Source organism: Brachycentrus maculatus, unplaced genomic scaffold (genome assembly GCF_059751285.1).
Source record: "Brachycentrus maculatus isolate JH-2025_06_01 unplaced genomic scaffold, ASM5975128v1 h1tg000696l, whole genome shotgun sequence".
Taxonomy (NCBI): Eukaryota; Metazoa; Arthropoda; class Insecta; order Trichoptera; family Brachycentridae; genus Brachycentrus; species Brachycentrus maculatus.
The window spans coordinates 653,583-672,684 of record NW_028281428.1 but is presented as its reverse complement, the minus strand read 5'-3'; the positions used below and the strand labels follow the sequence as shown (position 1 = coordinate 672,684).

Below are 19,102 nucleotides of genomic sequence, written 5' to 3'. Positions count from 1 at the left end.
ACTAATTATTTCCTGTAGAAGACGCCTTTTTATATTATTTATTGATTTGGGCTTAACTTTGTGGAATAACATTATGATTTCATCATAGAAAAAATATTTGTAAATGATTTCTTTCAGTCACTTTTTGAGTTTAATAATGTAAACACGACTAGTTTCGAAAACTGCAGATGTTCTTATCAAAACGTGAAAATAGACAAAGGTTTTGAATTTTCACATGTTGATGAGAACATCTTTAGTTATCAAAACTTTTCGTCATTACATTAACAAACTCAAGGTACATATTATATTAAATATTAAGTTTTTGATGTCAAATATACAAGAAGTTAGAAATATGTATGCAATACGTAAATGTTGCGTGTTTTAATTTTGATTTCCCGTGTCGATTGCATTTATTTTATAAAACTACTAATTTAAGGCACAGAAAAAAATCATTCAACAACTTTGAACTAATGAATGGAATTTTAATCGAATGAACGGATTAATTGAGCAACTCGATTATTTTCATTCGATTTACCCATCGTTACTTTAAAGCATAACTGACACGTGTGCTCGAGTCTTTTGTGACATGCCTGAAGCCGCAGGCACTTGACAGATAAGATATAATCACTCCTTTCAGTACATAACGTAAACAAGGTAATAAATTATGAAAACAAACACGTAGCCTGGAACTTGAACATGAACGAGGGCGCTTCAAGCGGTACCTTTGACACTACTCAAATGTCCATCGTCGCTGTACGAATACAATCAATGATCGGGCCAATTTTTTTAAAGGTTTTTTTTTGTTTATGAACAATTACATTTTGCTTAAGGGTGGCGTCTTAATAATATAACACCTTTTTTAGAAGCGTTGCAAAGGTAAAAAATAGCTCATGAGTATCGATTACATACTGAATGTAACACTTTAACTTCACAGTGTAGAACACTATTTATAAGTTTTTGGCAAGGGAAGGGTAATTAACTATGAGTATTTAAATGTTTTAGAATTTAGAACATAAACCCTGATGATGGCAAGGTTCTTGTCGAAACCGGTTGGATAAAGTGTACCAATAAAAAGTGGTTAAAACAAAGTTGTTTTATTTTATAAAGTTTATAAAATGTGCCAGAAAGTATCTGCGAAAAACATTCAAGAAACTATTTATATTAGTTAAAAAACGACATTCATTTACAATAATTTCTTTTTGATATGATGTATAAGACTTTTTTAAATGCCTAAGTCCTTAGAAAAAAGTCCCAAAGTTAACTTAAAATGTATACACTAAGTAGGCAAAGCGATGATTTTCTCTGGACTCCCAGCCCGGATTTTTTCCAGGGGTCCAGCTATTCTTATAGTGTTTTACCGTTTTAATATACCTTTATTCGAACATAAGGTAATTACAATAAAAGAGGTCGATTATTTTAAATAATAAGACGGAATATGTGTGGTACGGATGATATAGTCAGATGAGGAAGACAGCGAAAACGATTTTGGTATACCCATGTCAATAGAATTCAAGATGGTCTTGCTTGAATTGCCCTTCAACAGAACCTAGACGGAAGATGATCACCTGGAAGACCTCTAAAGTGATGGTGTGACAGTTGGCAGTCCACATCACAAGAGACGGATAACGGAACAAACAGATCCGAGGATCTATAGGACGGAAGAATTTAAAAAAAGGTTTTTGTTTAAAAACACGTGCTTTATAAATGATATTTTGACTTATGTATGTTTTGTATTCATGCAACGAATATCATGTACATAGGAATAATAACACTTTGATGATTGTTCAAGATTATGGGTCATCGACCGTGAATTTTGGTTGATGACAAAAAATATCCTTGAATTTGCCGAACGAATGTAAAACAAAGATTAAAAAATAGGTCGTTGACTATATCACCGTTGCTCAAATAACGTGTATCATAAAGAAAGTAAAACTGTGTATTAGAAGTATTTCTTATCGCGTTTTCAGAACTCGTAAGTGCTCTTATGTTTTTCCATTCGGATTAAACTTCAGGTACAGGTAAGTAAATAAAGATGTTACGATAATACATAACTTAGGAATTTACATCTGCAATAAAAGATTCGGCAGTCACATTGTGGTAATGTGTACCCATTTTTAATTAAAGATTTATTTGATAGGTACCACTATTTCTTAAAATCTATTGTGACACGTGTTTCGAAGGATTCCGCATTATTTTCAATCACCGTATGTGAAGTAAAGTCTAAATTTTAGCGTTTTGTCCTTGGGACGTTAAAGGATGAAGAGGGGGTTCCTACCCATGTTTATTATTTGATTTATTTATTATTTTTAAAGAATCGAATATAATAGAAATTCATAAATAAAATATAAACTCATAATTAACAATACGACAATGACAAAAACCTCCCCAATATTGTCTATGTTCCCACTAATAAAAATAAAATAATATAAAAAACAGCTCCTACCCTCTCTTCATCCTTCAACGTCTCAAGATGACAGCTTTAAAATTGAGACTTAGCTTCACATACGGTGTTTATTATTTTTTTTATTATTTACACAAATATTTCAATTTCATACTATTTCTGTGAGCCTAAGCTCATTATTAGAAATAGGTATCAAATTGTGGTAGATTGGGCTCGAACCGAGAAACTCTGACTTAAGAGTCCGCGACACTAACCACGGGACCACAGCCCGACACGTGAATGTGAAATGATGCGGGATGCATCGAAACACGTGTCACAATAGATTTTTAGAAAAAGTGGTATTTACCAAGTACAAACCAAATGAAAATGGATTTATATTACCACAAAGTGACTGCCGAATCAATTAATGCAATTATTTTAACATCATTTATTGCAGATATAATTTCCTAAGTTATGTTTTATCGTAACATCTTACTTACCATAGTTTTTTTTAATAATTCATCATCACGACTTGCATAGCCGAACGAATCATAGTATGTAATGTCATTTTCATATCCATTTCAGGATTGGAATCCCTCGATGCAGTCGTTAAGCGGAGTTTTATAGCAAACGCGAGTTTAGTGCCTCGTAACGGAAGCCTTAAAGGCGACTGAACAATATCTCGCACCCCTTGTATTGATCAACGATAAAAATATTATTGGGGCACAATAAAGTTTTTTTTCACTCATACATATATAAGTAATGCATAGTATCATCGTTAGGGTGGTCATAAAATCAAATCAAATTACACTCTATTAATTTTCTATTTGTTGTTGTTGTAATATCGCTCGCTCCTTTCAAGAACGACATAAATCAAAAATCGTCGATTTTCAGTTGTGCATGTTTTCGGAATGCCCAGAAAATGTACTATATCCCAGCAAAAGTGGCATATTTTTAACTTGATATTTACCCGCTACAGTGCAAAAAGTGTTGTTTTTGCATTTTGAAGAAAAGGTATTGTTTAATAATTTTTAAAAAATACTAAATATTTTTCAAATGGAGAAAAAACCTTCAGGTTTTACCTAAAAAGATCTGTTGCCCAGTAAAAAGTTCAATGAGTGGCTTGATATTTATTTTTAATGCATTGTATTATATTTTTAAACTTTAAAAACGTTCTCCTGAAAAATCAAGTATTTTGATTTATGGCGTTCTTGAAAGGAGTGAGCGATATGTTATAAATGTTTTAAATGTATATAAATGTTTATATTGTATATGTATTTCAGTAATTCCTGAATGAATTACCTCTTCACATGAAAAATGTACCATCTTTGATGGATAACAATCACCGGCTTCGGAATTATCATTATAATTATACCAAAATTTATCGCTTTACGCCTTTAACTTTGCGTTTTTTTGATTTTATGTAATATTAAGTGCAAGAAGATTAAAGATTAGTACACAGTATTGATGAAGAAAATTGCAACTTTTGAAATTGAGTTTTTCAAATTTATTTGTTTATCTATTATCAGAAGAGTGGTTTGTAAATCAAGTTTTTCGAGTAGAATATATATTATTTACATTATAATCTTTATCAAGTGTGACGTGATATTATTTTTATCTAGACATGCGTAAATTAAATATACATACTTTTAGATTAATTTGTATTTATTTAACGAGCTGTACCCGGCCACGCGTTGCTGTGCCTCAGGTTGGTTAAATGGAAAAGAAAGAAAATAGGAAGTACTTTTTTTCTATTGAATTTTACAAAGCTTACAATGCAATGAAAATATTAAAAATCTATGAAAAATTGAAACATTGAAAATTTCAAGTGTCAGCATTTGTCAAGAAGCACGCTGTCCGTCATGAGTATTATTTGTGTTGCGTGTGATAATATTCAACAGATGGCACTGTCATTGCTGCCAAAAAAAAAATATTGGTTAATCTTGCTTCAGATATATAAAACGACGCACGTATTTGAATGCAACGTTGTCCAAAATTTCAAAGCAAAGTTGAAGAGAATTGAGATTTTGAAGAAGATAAAACATTTATATTTTTATTTATACAAGTCTGGTGGTTTCGTACAAAGAGCCCAATAATTTGTTATTAAAAATATGGTCAAATTTAAACAAAATTTAAATTTCACAATTTTACCCTAGATTGACAACCACATTTGGATATTAAATTGGAGACACTTAAAATCCTATGAATAAAAACCGGTAAAAATAATAATTAAATGAGGAAATTCAATTTTCAGGCATTTATGAAATACTTCGGAAAAAAATCTTCCATACGCTTTTCAAAGGTAGCTACAAAGTCACTTATTTTTACGACAGATGTGGCAAGTTTAACTCGAAAAATGTTGTTGATCTTTTCAATTCAAGAATGCATATATATAATTTCACCAAAAAAATATTAATATGGTTAGAATGGTGAATTTTGCACAGTGTGTATGATGATCAGGTAAACAAGCCAATAACAGGTCGTAAGCCCTGTAAGTACCAAGAATTCCCGAGTTTAAAATTTTTTATATTTGAAGAATATGTAAAAATAATAATTTACTGAATACATAGTATTTACATTAGGTAGATGATTTCGTATATTTGGGTAGTAGGTTTTCTAGGGATGGAAAGATTAATAAAGGTATAGAAAGGAGAGTGAATGCTGGGAACAAAGTGAATGGTGCACTGAAATCAGTTATAGCAAATAAAAACCTATCAGCGGAAGCAAAACTGGCAGTGCACAACGGAGTCCTGGTTCCAACTCTAATGTATGGAAGTGAAACGTGAAGTTGGCAAAAAAAGGATGAAAGTAGACTACATACAATCGAAATGCGATCTCTCAGAAGAATATGCGACAAAACGATGTATGATAGATGTTCGAATAGTGAAATAAGGAAGGAATGCAAATCTGAGATAAGCATTATCGATAAAATTAAGAAAGGTGTGTTGAGATGGTTTGGACATGTAGAACGAATGAGTGAGGAAAGAACGGTAAAACAAATTTATGATGCGAATGTAATTGGAAAAAGGAGCAGAAGAAGACCAAGAAAAACATGGCACGATCAGGTATGCCAAATACTTGAAAGTGGTCAGGTTAGGAGTCATAATAATCGGCGGGTATGTATGAGGAGATGCATGAACGTAGAAGAGGCGAAGAATGTTTGCAAAGACTTGAGAGTGGTGTGGCGTTCTATTCTCTCTGCCTACCCCTGCTGGGAAGCGGAGTGATGGTTAGTTAGTTAGTTTTTTAGATGAAAATAAAATGTTTGACATGTAGGTATTTATTGCATATAAAAAAACTTATTACCTAAAACAATATAATTATGTTGGAAAAATAAGTCCGTTCTTAGAGTTTAATCGTATTTTTATAGCTTTTGCATAACAAATTAGTGGAAAAAAGTCAAAGTTTCTCCAAGAATACCTGAACATACAAGGTCTCGCGTGTTTGACCGATTATTTTGTTGATAAGATTGTGAATTTCCAGGGCGTTATGTACACGTTTTCTTTTAAAATTGTTTTGGCATTATTAGGACCATACTTTATTTTATTGCATATTGGGTAACGAACTATAATTACAAAGTACCCACTGAATATTTTACACGTATACGGTATTAATTTCACCGTGAAACGGTTTCATTGAAATGAGTATAAAAACCAAATAAATAAATAATTTTTTTTAACATAACCAATAAATAATGGGAAACCAATAAAATAATCAAATTAAAATGTAATGAATCAGAAGTGTCGTTATATAAGTGGCGTTTATAAGTTATCATAACTTTTATTATTATTTTTAAAGTGACTTATATTTCTAACGATTAGCGTTTTCAAACAAGTTATCGATTTGTATTTTTCAGTATTGGCACTTTCCGTTTCACTGATTTTCTGTGAAACTTGAACGAATTGTATTTCGACATATAAAAACCTGATAATTTTGAAAATGTTTGAAAACCAAAAGGAAAAAATACCAAAATCTACACCTATGTTCTATAAACCCGACATTAACCTAACCTAAACTTTGATCATACGTAATCTGATCTAACTTTTTTTAAGCCTCCACTCGTTTACTAGTGATTTAAACTTATCATCTTCAAAAAAAAAATTACATTAAAAAAAATATATATTTGTTTAGTGTGAACAGTTGTAGATAAATAATTTATTGTTTTAAAGTTTCAATCCCGGCACAGCTGAATTCGATGAACTTTATTTGGTGAGTTGGGCTTTAAGCGTTTGTTTTCTAGGTTGCCATGGCGCCAGTACAACCCCTACAACGAATTATAAATTCAAATGCCTTGAGCATTATTCGATTCCATCGATTTGATAAGCTTTTATTTGAAAAATGTTTCAATAGGGTTTCACACTTTTTACTTGTATTCCTTTTACATTATCGATGATTCAATATTTTAACAATACGATACAATCATTCATTATTGTTATAATTATGCTGGCCTTCGTTTTTCGTTTACAATAAGTTAAAACTTACATTTGACAGGTTGTGTTGAGAGATTTAACATCACAGATAAAAACGACAAGGGATAGAAATATTCGAATTATTGTACACAGAATTTACTCCGTAAAAAAACAGATCGTATCGAAATCATATGGCCTTTTTAAATATTTCATTGGAATCATTAATTTATTATGTATGAACTTCTATCAATAAATAAATTAGAAACTACACGTACATGTTTATTTTATTTTATGTATCAGAGATTACCTATTAATTTATATTACTTCAGTTGACTAACAAACGCATCACCACGCCGCTTTTCCGCAAGAGTAGGCAGATAGAAGAATACCACACTACTCTGTCTTTGCAAATATTTTTCCTTGCATCCCTTTATCCATACCTGCCGATTATTTCGACTCTTCACCCGACCACTTTCAAGTATTTGACATACCCGATCATGCCAAGTTTTTAACGGTCTTCCTTTGCTCCTTTTTTCTCATTTTTAATTATATGAACACAAACTTTGTAACTTATTTTAATTTAAGTATTGTTTCGTTTTCACTTATATACAAGCACTATCTATCAGTAATTTTGTCACTAACAGCTATTTAAGGTATAAATCTTGACTAGTTTTAATTTGTCCGCCTCCGTAGTGTAATAGGCTACCATTCTGGAGGTCCCGAGTTCGATTCCCAAGGGGGGTAAAATAAATATAAGTAATTTTTTTCACTGTAATATTTATTCAATATTACCCTGGACTGGTACCTGAAGCGGAGGGCTGATCACCTTTTCTTCATGTGTAAACGATCAAGATAACACTGCGTTTATATGACGCAGTGCCCTATGCACCATTGGGGTGCGTATAAGGGTTTCATTATTTTTTATTATTTGGTTTTAATGGTCTTTTTTTCGTTGGTGGGAAGATATTACTTATTAGTAATAAGCCCACCGATGTACATTTATTATGTAAAAGAAGTTTAATAAATAAGTAAATATAACATGCCTACTAATTAAGCTACAATAATAATAAAGTAATAATAATTTGGGATCATTTAAATGTGACCATCTTCGTAAAATATAATCGCGTTGAATTTTATACAAATTCAATGAACACGTCCCCCTTTAAAGTAATTTAAAGCTACTTTAAATACCGTAATAAAATTAAATGACCCAAATTCGTAATAAAGGAGAGAAATAGATTTTTTTGCCAACCAAATTGCAGGAGACATTATTTATTGGCCCTATTAGGCATTTAGTGCTGCTATTCGTGTAATCCTTCCAACACATCTCTCCGGGAAGAGGGGATGCCGTAAGCCACCCCTAATCTGGGTATTAAGGGGATGATTTGTTGCTGGGATACGTAATACTGGCTACTGTGCTAATATGTAATTCCGGGTACAAATTGTAATTCCGCGCACTATCTGATGCATTGTTGTACGTGTAAATCAATTTATTCAGTTTTGATTTATACGCATAATATACAAAGCTATATATTGCCGGCTTACATTTGGCATACGGGATTTGATAATACACACACATGTATATATATATATATATATATATATATATATATATATATATATATATATATATATATATATATATATATATATATACACAGAAAATTTCAATATTTTTTTTAAATATTTATGTTATTTGATTTGTACTCAATAAATGTACATCGTCAAGCTTTTTGCCAAGAAACAATATCTTCCAACCAAAAACAGACTAGGGATTTTTTTTTAAATTTCTGAAGCTGTCTGTAATTCGAGGGTAGATAGTGCTAGTACATATGTACGTGTAACAAAATAAACGTTAACAACATTTTGTGTGTGTCCAAATACTATTTTATTATTTAGTATTTTTCATGTTATTTTTTGACATCTCATCAAAGATGTAGAAGAATATGGAAGTGGCATTTTCGGGGCTGACGACCGTCATAGGCTGGTTTAAGTGATCACTTTATACACGTGCAACATATTTTATATTCTTCTTCATCTTTGATGTCAAAAAATAATATGAAAAATAAACCTTATTTGCGAAAAAAACAAGATTGAATGAACTGTAAATTGATGAAAGCAATGAAGTCATAGGAGGTGGGATCAGGAAAGGATTTAAAAAGGAAGGGGAAATAGGTTACCAAGGAAGGATGATATGATGGATAGTTTTCTAGTTTTCAATTATTAGAAATAGAAAATTAACACATGAATCGGTATTTTAACTTGCAATAGTATTTAACTTTAAAATTAAAGACATTATGTTAAGATAAAAAGTCGTTAAATTTTATTGTAGTTGATTCTGTAATATGATCCTATTTATAATTTCGAATTTAGAGTAGGTTACAGAAAATACCTTGCTATATGTTTGCCGTATAATTTAGGTAAACATATTTATTTTCAGATTTTAGCAAAGTGGTACTCGGGCTGATAAGATATGAGAATAACACATTGTGGTTTTCGTAGAGATAGTAAATAGTTATATCGGTAAATATAATTTTTCGGTTACTTTTGTCCCAATTGTATACCATATATAGAAAAATATTAAAAAATGCAACCCTGTTATATTGCTTATCTCCGATCTGTCTATACCTTCAATGTTCTACATTTTCAGTAAAAAAAACGAATGTAAAAGAAACATTTGCTAGAAAAACGATACATTTTCCGATACATACAATAATATTGATCAGGAATCAAAGTTCAATAAAAAACCTTTACATTTTGAGTGTGTCCAAATACTTGTTCACAAATCTGGATTATCTCCAATTATAGGAGTTATTTTTCATATTATTTTTTTACATCTCATCAAAGATGAAAAAAAAATATGGAAGTCTGGGCATTTACGGGACTGACGACCGTCATAGGCTGGTTTAAGTGATCACTGTACACACGTGTTACATTCACCAATTCTACTCTACTAAATAATAAGCTAAAATAATAAAAATGAAAATTATATTTTTCTGGCGTTTCTCATGTATGTGATTATAATCCAAGATTCGGATCTCACATACTAATATAAGAGTTTCTGCTCAATAAAAAGCTTCTTTTCATCTCGCCAATAGATGTCTCTAGTGATTCAAGAACAAGATTTCTAAATTGGTTCATATATATAGAACATCCAAGAATTTGATTAATGTGGTTCGGGTAGAATTGGTGAATGTTACACTTGTGTAAAGTGATCACTTAAACCAGCCTATGACGGTCGTCAACCCCGTATATGCCCAGACTTCCATATTCTTCTTCATCTTTGATGACATGTCAAAAAAATGATGTGAGTTAAGTTTGCATTGATTTGAAAAGCGCATGGGATACACGAGTAGAGCGTAATTAACTGAATAAATTATCATTTCAATAAGTTAAAAGCTATGATATAGGATGTGAAGATCGAGCTAAGTTTCATATGAAAAAAAATCGTGCATAAAAATGAATAATTTTAAGATTAAAAAATTACCTATGAGTAATATGATTTTTTGTCGTAAAATGGTACAATGTAAAATTTAAAGTAAATACTACTATCTTCAAGACTGACATTAAAAGTAGTTGACAAATGCGTGAACCACATGCTAATTACTTGTTGGGCCTTATCGCTTAGGATAAGAATTAAGGAAAATCTAACATTACATCATCAAGGTTATAAAAATTTAAATACAACATTTTGAGTGTGTCCAAATACTTGTTCACAAAATCTGGATTATCACCAATTACAGGAGTTATTTTCATATTATTTTTTGACATCTCATCAAAGATGAAGAAGAATATGGAAGTCTGGGCATTTACGGGGCTGAAAATAACTCCTGTAATTGGAGATAATCTAGATTTTGTGAACAAGTATTTGGACACACTCAAAATGTTGTAAATAAATTATCTGGTCAAATTATAAGCTTAAATAATAAAAATGAAAATGGTATTTTCTGGCGTTTCTCAAGTGTGTGATTGAAATCCAGGATTTGGACCTCACATACTAATATAAGAGTTTCAGCTTAGTAAAAAGCTTCTTTACATCTCACCAATAGATGTCTCTAGTGAAGTTCTAGTGATTCAAGAACAAGGTTTCTCAATTGGTTCATATATATAGAACTTCCAAGAATTTGAGTAGTGTGGTTGTCAATAATGGGTAGAATTGGTGAATGTTACACGTGTGTAAAGTGATCACTTTAACCAGCTTATGACGGTCGTCAGCCCCATAAATGCCCAGACTTCCATATTTTTCTTCATCTTTGATGAGATGTCAAAAAATAATATGAAAATTTAAATGACTGAAAGCCGATAATATATTTTGTATATATATTTTTTATTTATTTCATAGATACATATATTTTTTATTTTATTATATGTATTACACCTTTTTAGGCATAGCCTGTGTTGAGCCTAAATACTTACATGTTAATACAATTTTTATTTTATTACTATTTGTTTTTTTTAAAATTATTAGATTATATACATTACATAAAATAGATGCAATAACAATTTACAGTATAAAGGTTTTACAATAAAATAATTACACCTGGACATTAATTAACTCACTTTCTACCTTGAAAATATTTTCTAAATTGAAACCATTATTAACTTTGTAGCATGGTAATATAATACAATATAATAGTCAATTGCGTGCACAGAGCATTAATTAGGGTAGGCAGTAGAGGCAGTAGAGGCAGTAGAGGCAGTAGAGTAAGGTAAGCTAGGTACTGCTTAGTAAGTTAGGGTAGGTACTGGGTCTACTGTCATCAGGTCACGCGGGTTACACTGCTTTTCTACCTATATGGCATGCACGTGTCTGGTAATAGTCTTCATTTGACCTGATGATGAAATGGCTACTCCAAAACCAGCAGTTATGAAGTAGTGTAAGATGAATGATAAGGAGAGTGTTATCTTAAATTCTTTATTTAGTTGACAATGGGGTAAATTCATTTTAAAAAAAGTCTAGATTTTGACCATATCTTTGCTTAGTCGATATAAAATTAAGCATACTTACAATTTTTTGCTCATTTTTTAAAAATCGTTAACAATACTTTGATTTTCATTTAATATTTAACAAATTCAAAATTACACCGAATGCAGTCGAAATGCGATCTCTCAGAAGAATGTGCGACAAAACGATGTATGATAGATGTTCGAATAGTGAAATAAAGAAGGAATGCAAAGCTGAGATAAGCATTATCGATAAAATTGAGAAAGGTGTGTTGAAATGGTTTGGACATGTAGAACGAATGAGTGAGGAGAGAATGGTAAAACAAATTTATGAAGCGAATGTAATTGGAAAAAGGAGCAGAGCAAGACCGAGAAAAACTTTGCACGATCAGAAATGCCAAACACTTAAAAACGGTTAGGCAAGGAGTCGTAATAATCGGCGGGTTTGTATGAGGATATGCATGAACGTGGAAGAGGCGAAGTATGTTTGCAAAGACAGAGTGGTGTGGCGTTCTAATTCTCTCTGCCTACCCCTGCGGAGAAGCGGCGTGATGGTTAGTTAGTTTTAGTTCGTTTTAGTTAGTTTCAAAATTACGCTACACAGTCGAAAGATAAATAGTGTTTTTCTGGTAATAATTTATTCATTTCGAACTCGATTTATGTTACCAATTTCCATTCATTTTCCTCCGACGCCGTCTAGACATCCCTGCGCCGGATTTCGACAAGTCGCGATATCGCAGAAGACCCATAGGAGCTATCGATAGTGTATTAATAGTAGTCATTTTGAGTCAGAGCAAAGAAAGAGTTGACGTATCATTTTGCGGTATAAACCAAAGGAAAAAAGAATAAGTGTGCCATTATACTACAATCTAAAGCCTTATTTACACTGCTGATAATGGTCGGTACACAAGTTTAAAAAAGCATTATTAGGTAGGTAGGTACTTAAATAAATGGTACTTAAATGTTGCCGTGCATGTTTTCGTGAGGATGCATGTCAAAGGTAATTTAGAGGAAGAGAAGCGGAGAAAATTGACACCTAATTATGCTGGGTTCAAGGTTGATTTTTCTTTGCATGATCGCGTCCATTTATGAAAAGCTTTTCGCCGCTTATCAATAGGTACAAAAATCAATATGATGGTGACGTAGGTTATGTCAATAGGTATGAATAAAAATATTTGCGTAGATTTACTTTCTACTAGGAGCTTTTGAAACGAAGAAAATATTAAAAATCTGTGAAACTATTATGCAATCAAAAACAAAAAAAATGCTGAGTGACAGCAGTGTCAAGAAGCATAGTGTCACCATGAGCAATGTTTAGTATTGCACACGTTACAGTTATTTGCAACCGATGGCGCTACCATTACACTAAAAAAATTAAAAAAATATTTTTACCCTGTCCCAGGTAAACAAGAAACATTCATTTAACTTGTTACAAATATACATATAAACACGCGCGTATTTTATTGCAAAGTTGTGTCAAATTTTCAAAGCAAAAGGTGAATAACTTTAGATGATTAAAGACTTTGAACAAATGAACATTTATATTTACAACATGTAGATGATGATTAAATTTATGCAATTAATTAATAGTCTGGTTTTTTCAAAATTTATAAAATAAATTATTTACATGCATGAACTTCTTGAATGTTATCTTTACGTTTAAAAATAAACGATTATTTCATTGAGATATCTAATATATTTTTTTCTGGAAAACTTTTTAATTTACGTAAAAAATATGATCAATTTTTAATACCCTGACGTTAAGTTTTCTAAAATGATTTTTTTTAATAATGTGACTCGTGTCAAAATTTATACTATTTTATATTAATCCTCATTTACAAAATTATTCCGGCATTCTTCTCTCATACGTTTGAGATATAGGACTTGAAATTTACTTTACTATTATAATTTTTATATTTGAATATGAATATTGCGTTAAAATCAACAGATTATAACAATTATGCATATGTAACGTACAATACATAACTATCAAACAGAAAATGTCGATACATTTATTTTCGAACTTTTGAAAACTATTTTTTTACAGTTTAGGATCGATTTGTTTGGGTTCAGACTACTATAAAAATACGTGACGTAATAAAAAATGATAAAAGATTGAAAGTAAAATAGGGGTGAGATAGAGTGAGGGTGCGTTGTGTGGACACGCGATGTTAATGGAGAAATAGAGGAAGTTCATTGTAGAATATTTAGACTTAGGTATGTGCATAAAAAAAGTAAATAATCATTATTCTAGCCATCAGTGTATCTCCTCATACCCCGCCAGGCTAATGAATCAAATCGTGTTTAAGTAATCAGGTAATTTTGGAAGCGACTTTTTCCATCAATATTCGTTAGTATTTTCACATTACTGTCAAACATTACAATTCGTAATTTCATTTAGGTAGCTTTCATTTTCTGAAGCTCGATTACAAACACATCAACTACGTAGATAACTTTAGTTTTACTTCTGAAGGTTTCATTCATTTCACTGGCATTTTGAAATCAGTCGTCAAACCGTATTGCAAAAAAGTAAATGTTACCGATAAAAAATATTGAAAAATATTTGTTTTATATAAAAATATAGGAGTTTAGTATTTTGAAACCGACTGTCGTTATTTACATATTTTCAGGAAGTTGTTCTTAAAAATAAAAATGATAGTGAAAATATTTTTACTATAAATGTTGCCTACACTGGGTTCATAAAGCACAATCTTCCTTTTAAAATCATTGCTTAGATAGGCTTAGGTAACTAGCATTATAAAATAGGACTGAAGCTATGGATTGAACCACGTACCTTTGACTCAGAAGTCTATGACACTTCCATGGAACCATAACCCGACACAAGACCAGACTAGTAATTGTGAACTTGTTATTTCTTATTTAGTATTCGGGAAAATGTGATACCAATTGATATGGAAGATTTTTCCCAAAAAAACCTTTTTTATTTTGAATTCTTACTTAGATACGAACTGATATTCTATCGGTATATAGATATTGTAAAATTTAAAAAGTATAATATTTAAATTACAGGTAATTTACATTTCCAAATAAAAAAGATCGATACATAAATAGATAAGTTTTGTTAACTAATGACTGGTTTTGGATCTCATGATCTAACTAGTAATAGTTTTTTATAGGTAATATAAATACTTGTTAAGCTATCATTTTAAAATGGACTTTATATATTTTTTAAACTTTTATTTAAATAAATAAAATACAAATAATACTTTGAGTAAACACGAGCTACTCCCTACATACAGATTTATCTAGCTAATAATTAGAAATAGTGGTATTTACCAAAGATAGATATTACCATAGAGTGAATGCCGAATCAATTGACGAAATTAGAGTTTTACAATTTTAAAAAATTAATACTTGTCCAATGATTGAGTGAACGTGACGAAATCTATCATATTCCAATATAAAAAATAAAAATAAAACAATTTATGGAAGAATTTGGAAGTTTAGCGGAGAGAATTCAAGTCTAAATTCTGTTTATTCTGAATTGTCACTAAAACCCTGGGGTAGAAATGAAATAAAAAGAAAATGAGGGTTGTACGAGGTATTCTGTGTCAAGACTCAAGAATGATAATGTTATATAAACGACGCGAGAATTAGGGGTGGCTGTCACCCAAACAACATGTCCGAAAAAGGTTTATGTCATCGTGCGAATAAAGGACGAACGTGACAACGGAAGAAAAGTGACGAAAGCAAAGGAAATTGGAGGATTTTTTACCCCAAACATAAAAACGTTTTTATTGCGGAATTTCATGAAAAGGAGAAGAATGTGAAGCAGTTAGAATAACAAAATCAGTATTTTTTGTGAAAACGTAGAACACATACGGGTATTTTTTTATAAATAAAATGTGAAAATTGTATTATGAATTTTTAAGAAATAAATGTTTAAATTATGTCTTTAAAAGTCACAAAACACAAGCCTAAAAATTTGTCAGAAATTATGTAACAATATTTACTATAAAATAAACAAGCATGATAAGAAAAATGCAATATTAAAGTAAGGTTTGGTTGGTGTAAAAAAAAATATTTAAAAAATTTAAAATTATATCTGTATTTTTTATAAAGTAATTTACAACTTTTAAACGGGGTTGATTTCTGTAATATTTATCTTTGAAAAATATATATTTTTAAAAATGTTTTTTAAAAGAAATTATAATTTAAAAAAAAAAATAAAATAAAAAATTACACAATTTAAAAAAATATATAAAGTACAACAAATAACAAAATTTAAAAAAATATTAACACGAGGCTTTTAGGGTAATTTAAAAAAAATTAATTAAACGTCTTAAGTGTCGGTCGGTTGTCAGTGTGCAGCTCGTACATGTGTAGCTAGGTTATTGCGGGTAGTATTGGATAATACGAGAGAGCAGTAAAGTACAAATCGATAAGGGGTTGGGGACTCACCGGCGGCTAGCCGCAGGCAGCACAGGCCGGCCAGTAGCGCCAGCGGGCCGGGCATATCTCCTAGCGCGGCCGCATCCTAACGCTTCCGCGGCACGTGCGCGCGCTGCGGCTCGGCGCGGCAGACTGAACGCCGAGCGCCGAGCGCCGAGCGACCCGGGCGCTCGATACTCGAAGCCTACCCGCGCCCGACGGATCACCGGCCCGGCAAAACGAGACCACCGCGTCAAAAAAGAGATTTCAACGCCGGGGAATTCAAACCTTTCGAAGTTAATCGATTCGTTTTTTGTGTAGTTTCTATTGTCAGTGCATTTTCTTCGGGGAAATGGAGACGCTCGTACCCCCTCCGCGTCGGCTTTTCCCGCACCCCTTGCCGCGCGGTATGTCTCACCCCTCCCCGCGCGCTTCCCCTCGCCCAGAGCCGTACTGCATCGCACGTGACCCGGATTGTAGTGCAGCGAGATATTTTTTTTAAATAAACTTATCAAAGAAAAGCGGGAAAGCCTCAATAGCGCAAAGATCGTGTAAAAAAGAAACTATCAAAAAATCTTATTTCATTATTTGTGAATCGAACCTCGGTTGATAATTTTTCCTTGAGTTGAAAGGTGCACTGAAATTAGCAAATTGAAGTCAATATAAAATATTTTTAACTATTTCAGCAATCTATTATGGAGTCCTAAAACCAGGCCTCATAACGATCTATTGGACAAAGTACAGGAAATTTGAAATTATGAAAATAATGCGATTCTAAGAAAAACAATATTGATATAGTATTGATTAAACATGCGTTAAGGTAGTTTAGGCATATCAGTGAATAAATAATAGAGGAACTGTATAGTAGATTAATAATGCAAAAAAAAGATCAGGAATAAAAACCGAGAAAGGCCAAGGAAGACATAGTACATCAGGTAAACCAAATATTTAGTGGATAGGTCAGGAGTCTGTACAATCAGAGTGCTCGTATGGGGAGATGTATAGATGTGGAAGAGACAAAGCATGTTTGGAAATATAACTAGTTTTAGCATTCTATCCTCTTTGCTTATATTTGCAGAGTAGCAGCGTTATAATTAGTTAGCAATAATCACATTGTAATAATTAGCTGTAGGCATAAAAAGTAAGGAAACCAAAACCAGTTAGTATTTTTTCAGGTGAAGCTATACAAATAATTAACGCGTTAAAAGTTCAATACCTGTTTGCCTATGTAGTGTGGTGGTCAGCGTAATATACTATTGTGAATTAGGTCCCGGGTTTGGTGATCAGGGTGAACAAAGTGTGATTGTTTTTTTTAATAACTTATTTTTTTACATCAATTAATACTGATACCTATAGCCAGGACTGCTCATCGCGCCTCTATGTAATGAACGATAAATTCATACAGCATCAATTCGATCCAGTTCCCTATACACCATTTGGTTCGGATAAGGTTCAGAAGAAGAATACAGTGCATTAAAAAAAGGTCATTAGAACCTTGTCATTTAAAAAAAAGATTTTCCTACAATGTTCAAACTCCTACTCTGAAACTACAGACCTCAAAAAATTACACCTTCAATTTGCCTCCTTGATGGAAGTTTTCCGAAAATAATGACATTTTCAGTTCTGAAAAATCTTAAACTGCAAAACAAACAAAAAAACCTCCGGAGGAAAAAAAATGTCCCAAAGAAATTTCTGGAATTTATGGCAACCCTATGGCAACCATAGACACACATATTTTTTGAAAAGAAAGCATATTATAAGTAAATAAAAAAAATTGTTACCTGGAGGTTGTATTTTCCGAAAATGGGACTTTGTATAGTAAATTTACCAATTTATTGCTATTTAAAAGGGGGCTCGCATGAATACTTTCAAGTCACCTCCAGCCTACCCCTATATAGGCTATATTTTCATAATAATGTAAAAACATACTGTATTATGTTCATTTTCAAGTAAGAGAAATAAAACGTGGTTTATTTATGGAGCGGAAAATTTAACTTTTGCTGTTGCCAAAATTTTGTATTATTTCATGACATAAATCAATGAATGGTGCTATATTATATCAGACATAGAAAAAAACTAACTAACTAACCATCACACCGCTTCCCCGCAGGAGTAGGTAGAGAGAATCGAACGCCACACCACTCTGTCTTTGCAAACATTCTTTGCCTCTTCTACATTCATGCATCTCCTCATACATACCCGACGATTATTACGACTCCTGACCCGGCCGCTTTCAAGTATTTGACATACCTGATTGTGCCAAGTTTTCCTCGGTCGTCCTCTGCTTCTTTTTCCAATTACATTCGCTTCATAAATTTGTTTAACCCTTCTTTCTTCACTCATACGCTCCACATGTCCAAACCATCTCAACACACCTTTCTTAATTTTATCGATAATGCTTATCTCAGCCTTACATTCTTTCCTTATTTCATCATTCGAACATCTATCAAACATCGTTTTTATCAGACGTAGGCACTTAAAAAAAACAAGTACTTAAAAATATATTTTTGGTTTTATTTCATAAACTACGATTACCTTTTCAAAATATTTAGCAGACCCCCAAGGGATAAATATACCAGTCAATTTACAAAGATACGAGAACGTGTATTCCCAAGTTGACTGTACGTTCTACTTAGGCCTGAACTACAAAACTTTCCACTTACCCCTGAGTAAAGTTCTATTTCAAACATCCCCTAAATTCTAAACACCTAACCCTTACCGCACGAGGTGTAAATTAATACTTTGTTTAATAATAATTCTGTGTTTGACAAACAAGGGATTATTAATTACGCGTAGCCTTAGAAGTTACGAGTTTAGTAACAATAATTAATTATACGGTGGTCCTTCCATTTTCCAATTCATTACTTTCATTAAAGTGTATATAGTGGACAGAGTTGAGAGGTTTCTTAAATAATTAGTACAATAAAAGTAACTTAAATGATAAATAAATGTAATTGAAAACGTATAAATGCATTTTTTTGTTGAAACATAAATTATG

At 31.8% G+C, this 19,102-nt stretch overlaps 1 protein-coding gene across 2 annotated transcripts in view; it reads right to left on the bottom strand.

The window, feature by feature from the left end:
* Positions 1 to 16,248, bottom strand: part of LOC148300541 (protein kinase C-binding protein NELL2-like) — a 92,285-nt gene extending 76,037 nt beyond the window's left edge. For both annotated transcript variants that reach the window (XM_088274634.1, XM_088274635.1), the window contains exon 1: positions 16,135 to 16,248. In XM_088274634.1, coding sequence (XP_088130760.1) covers positions 16,135 to 16,189 — 55 coding nt within the window. In that variant the 5' untranslated portion in view covers positions 16,190 to 16,248. The remainder of the gene's footprint in view (positions 1 to 16,134) is intronic.
* Positions 16,249 to 19,102: the final 2,854 nt, after the last annotated feature.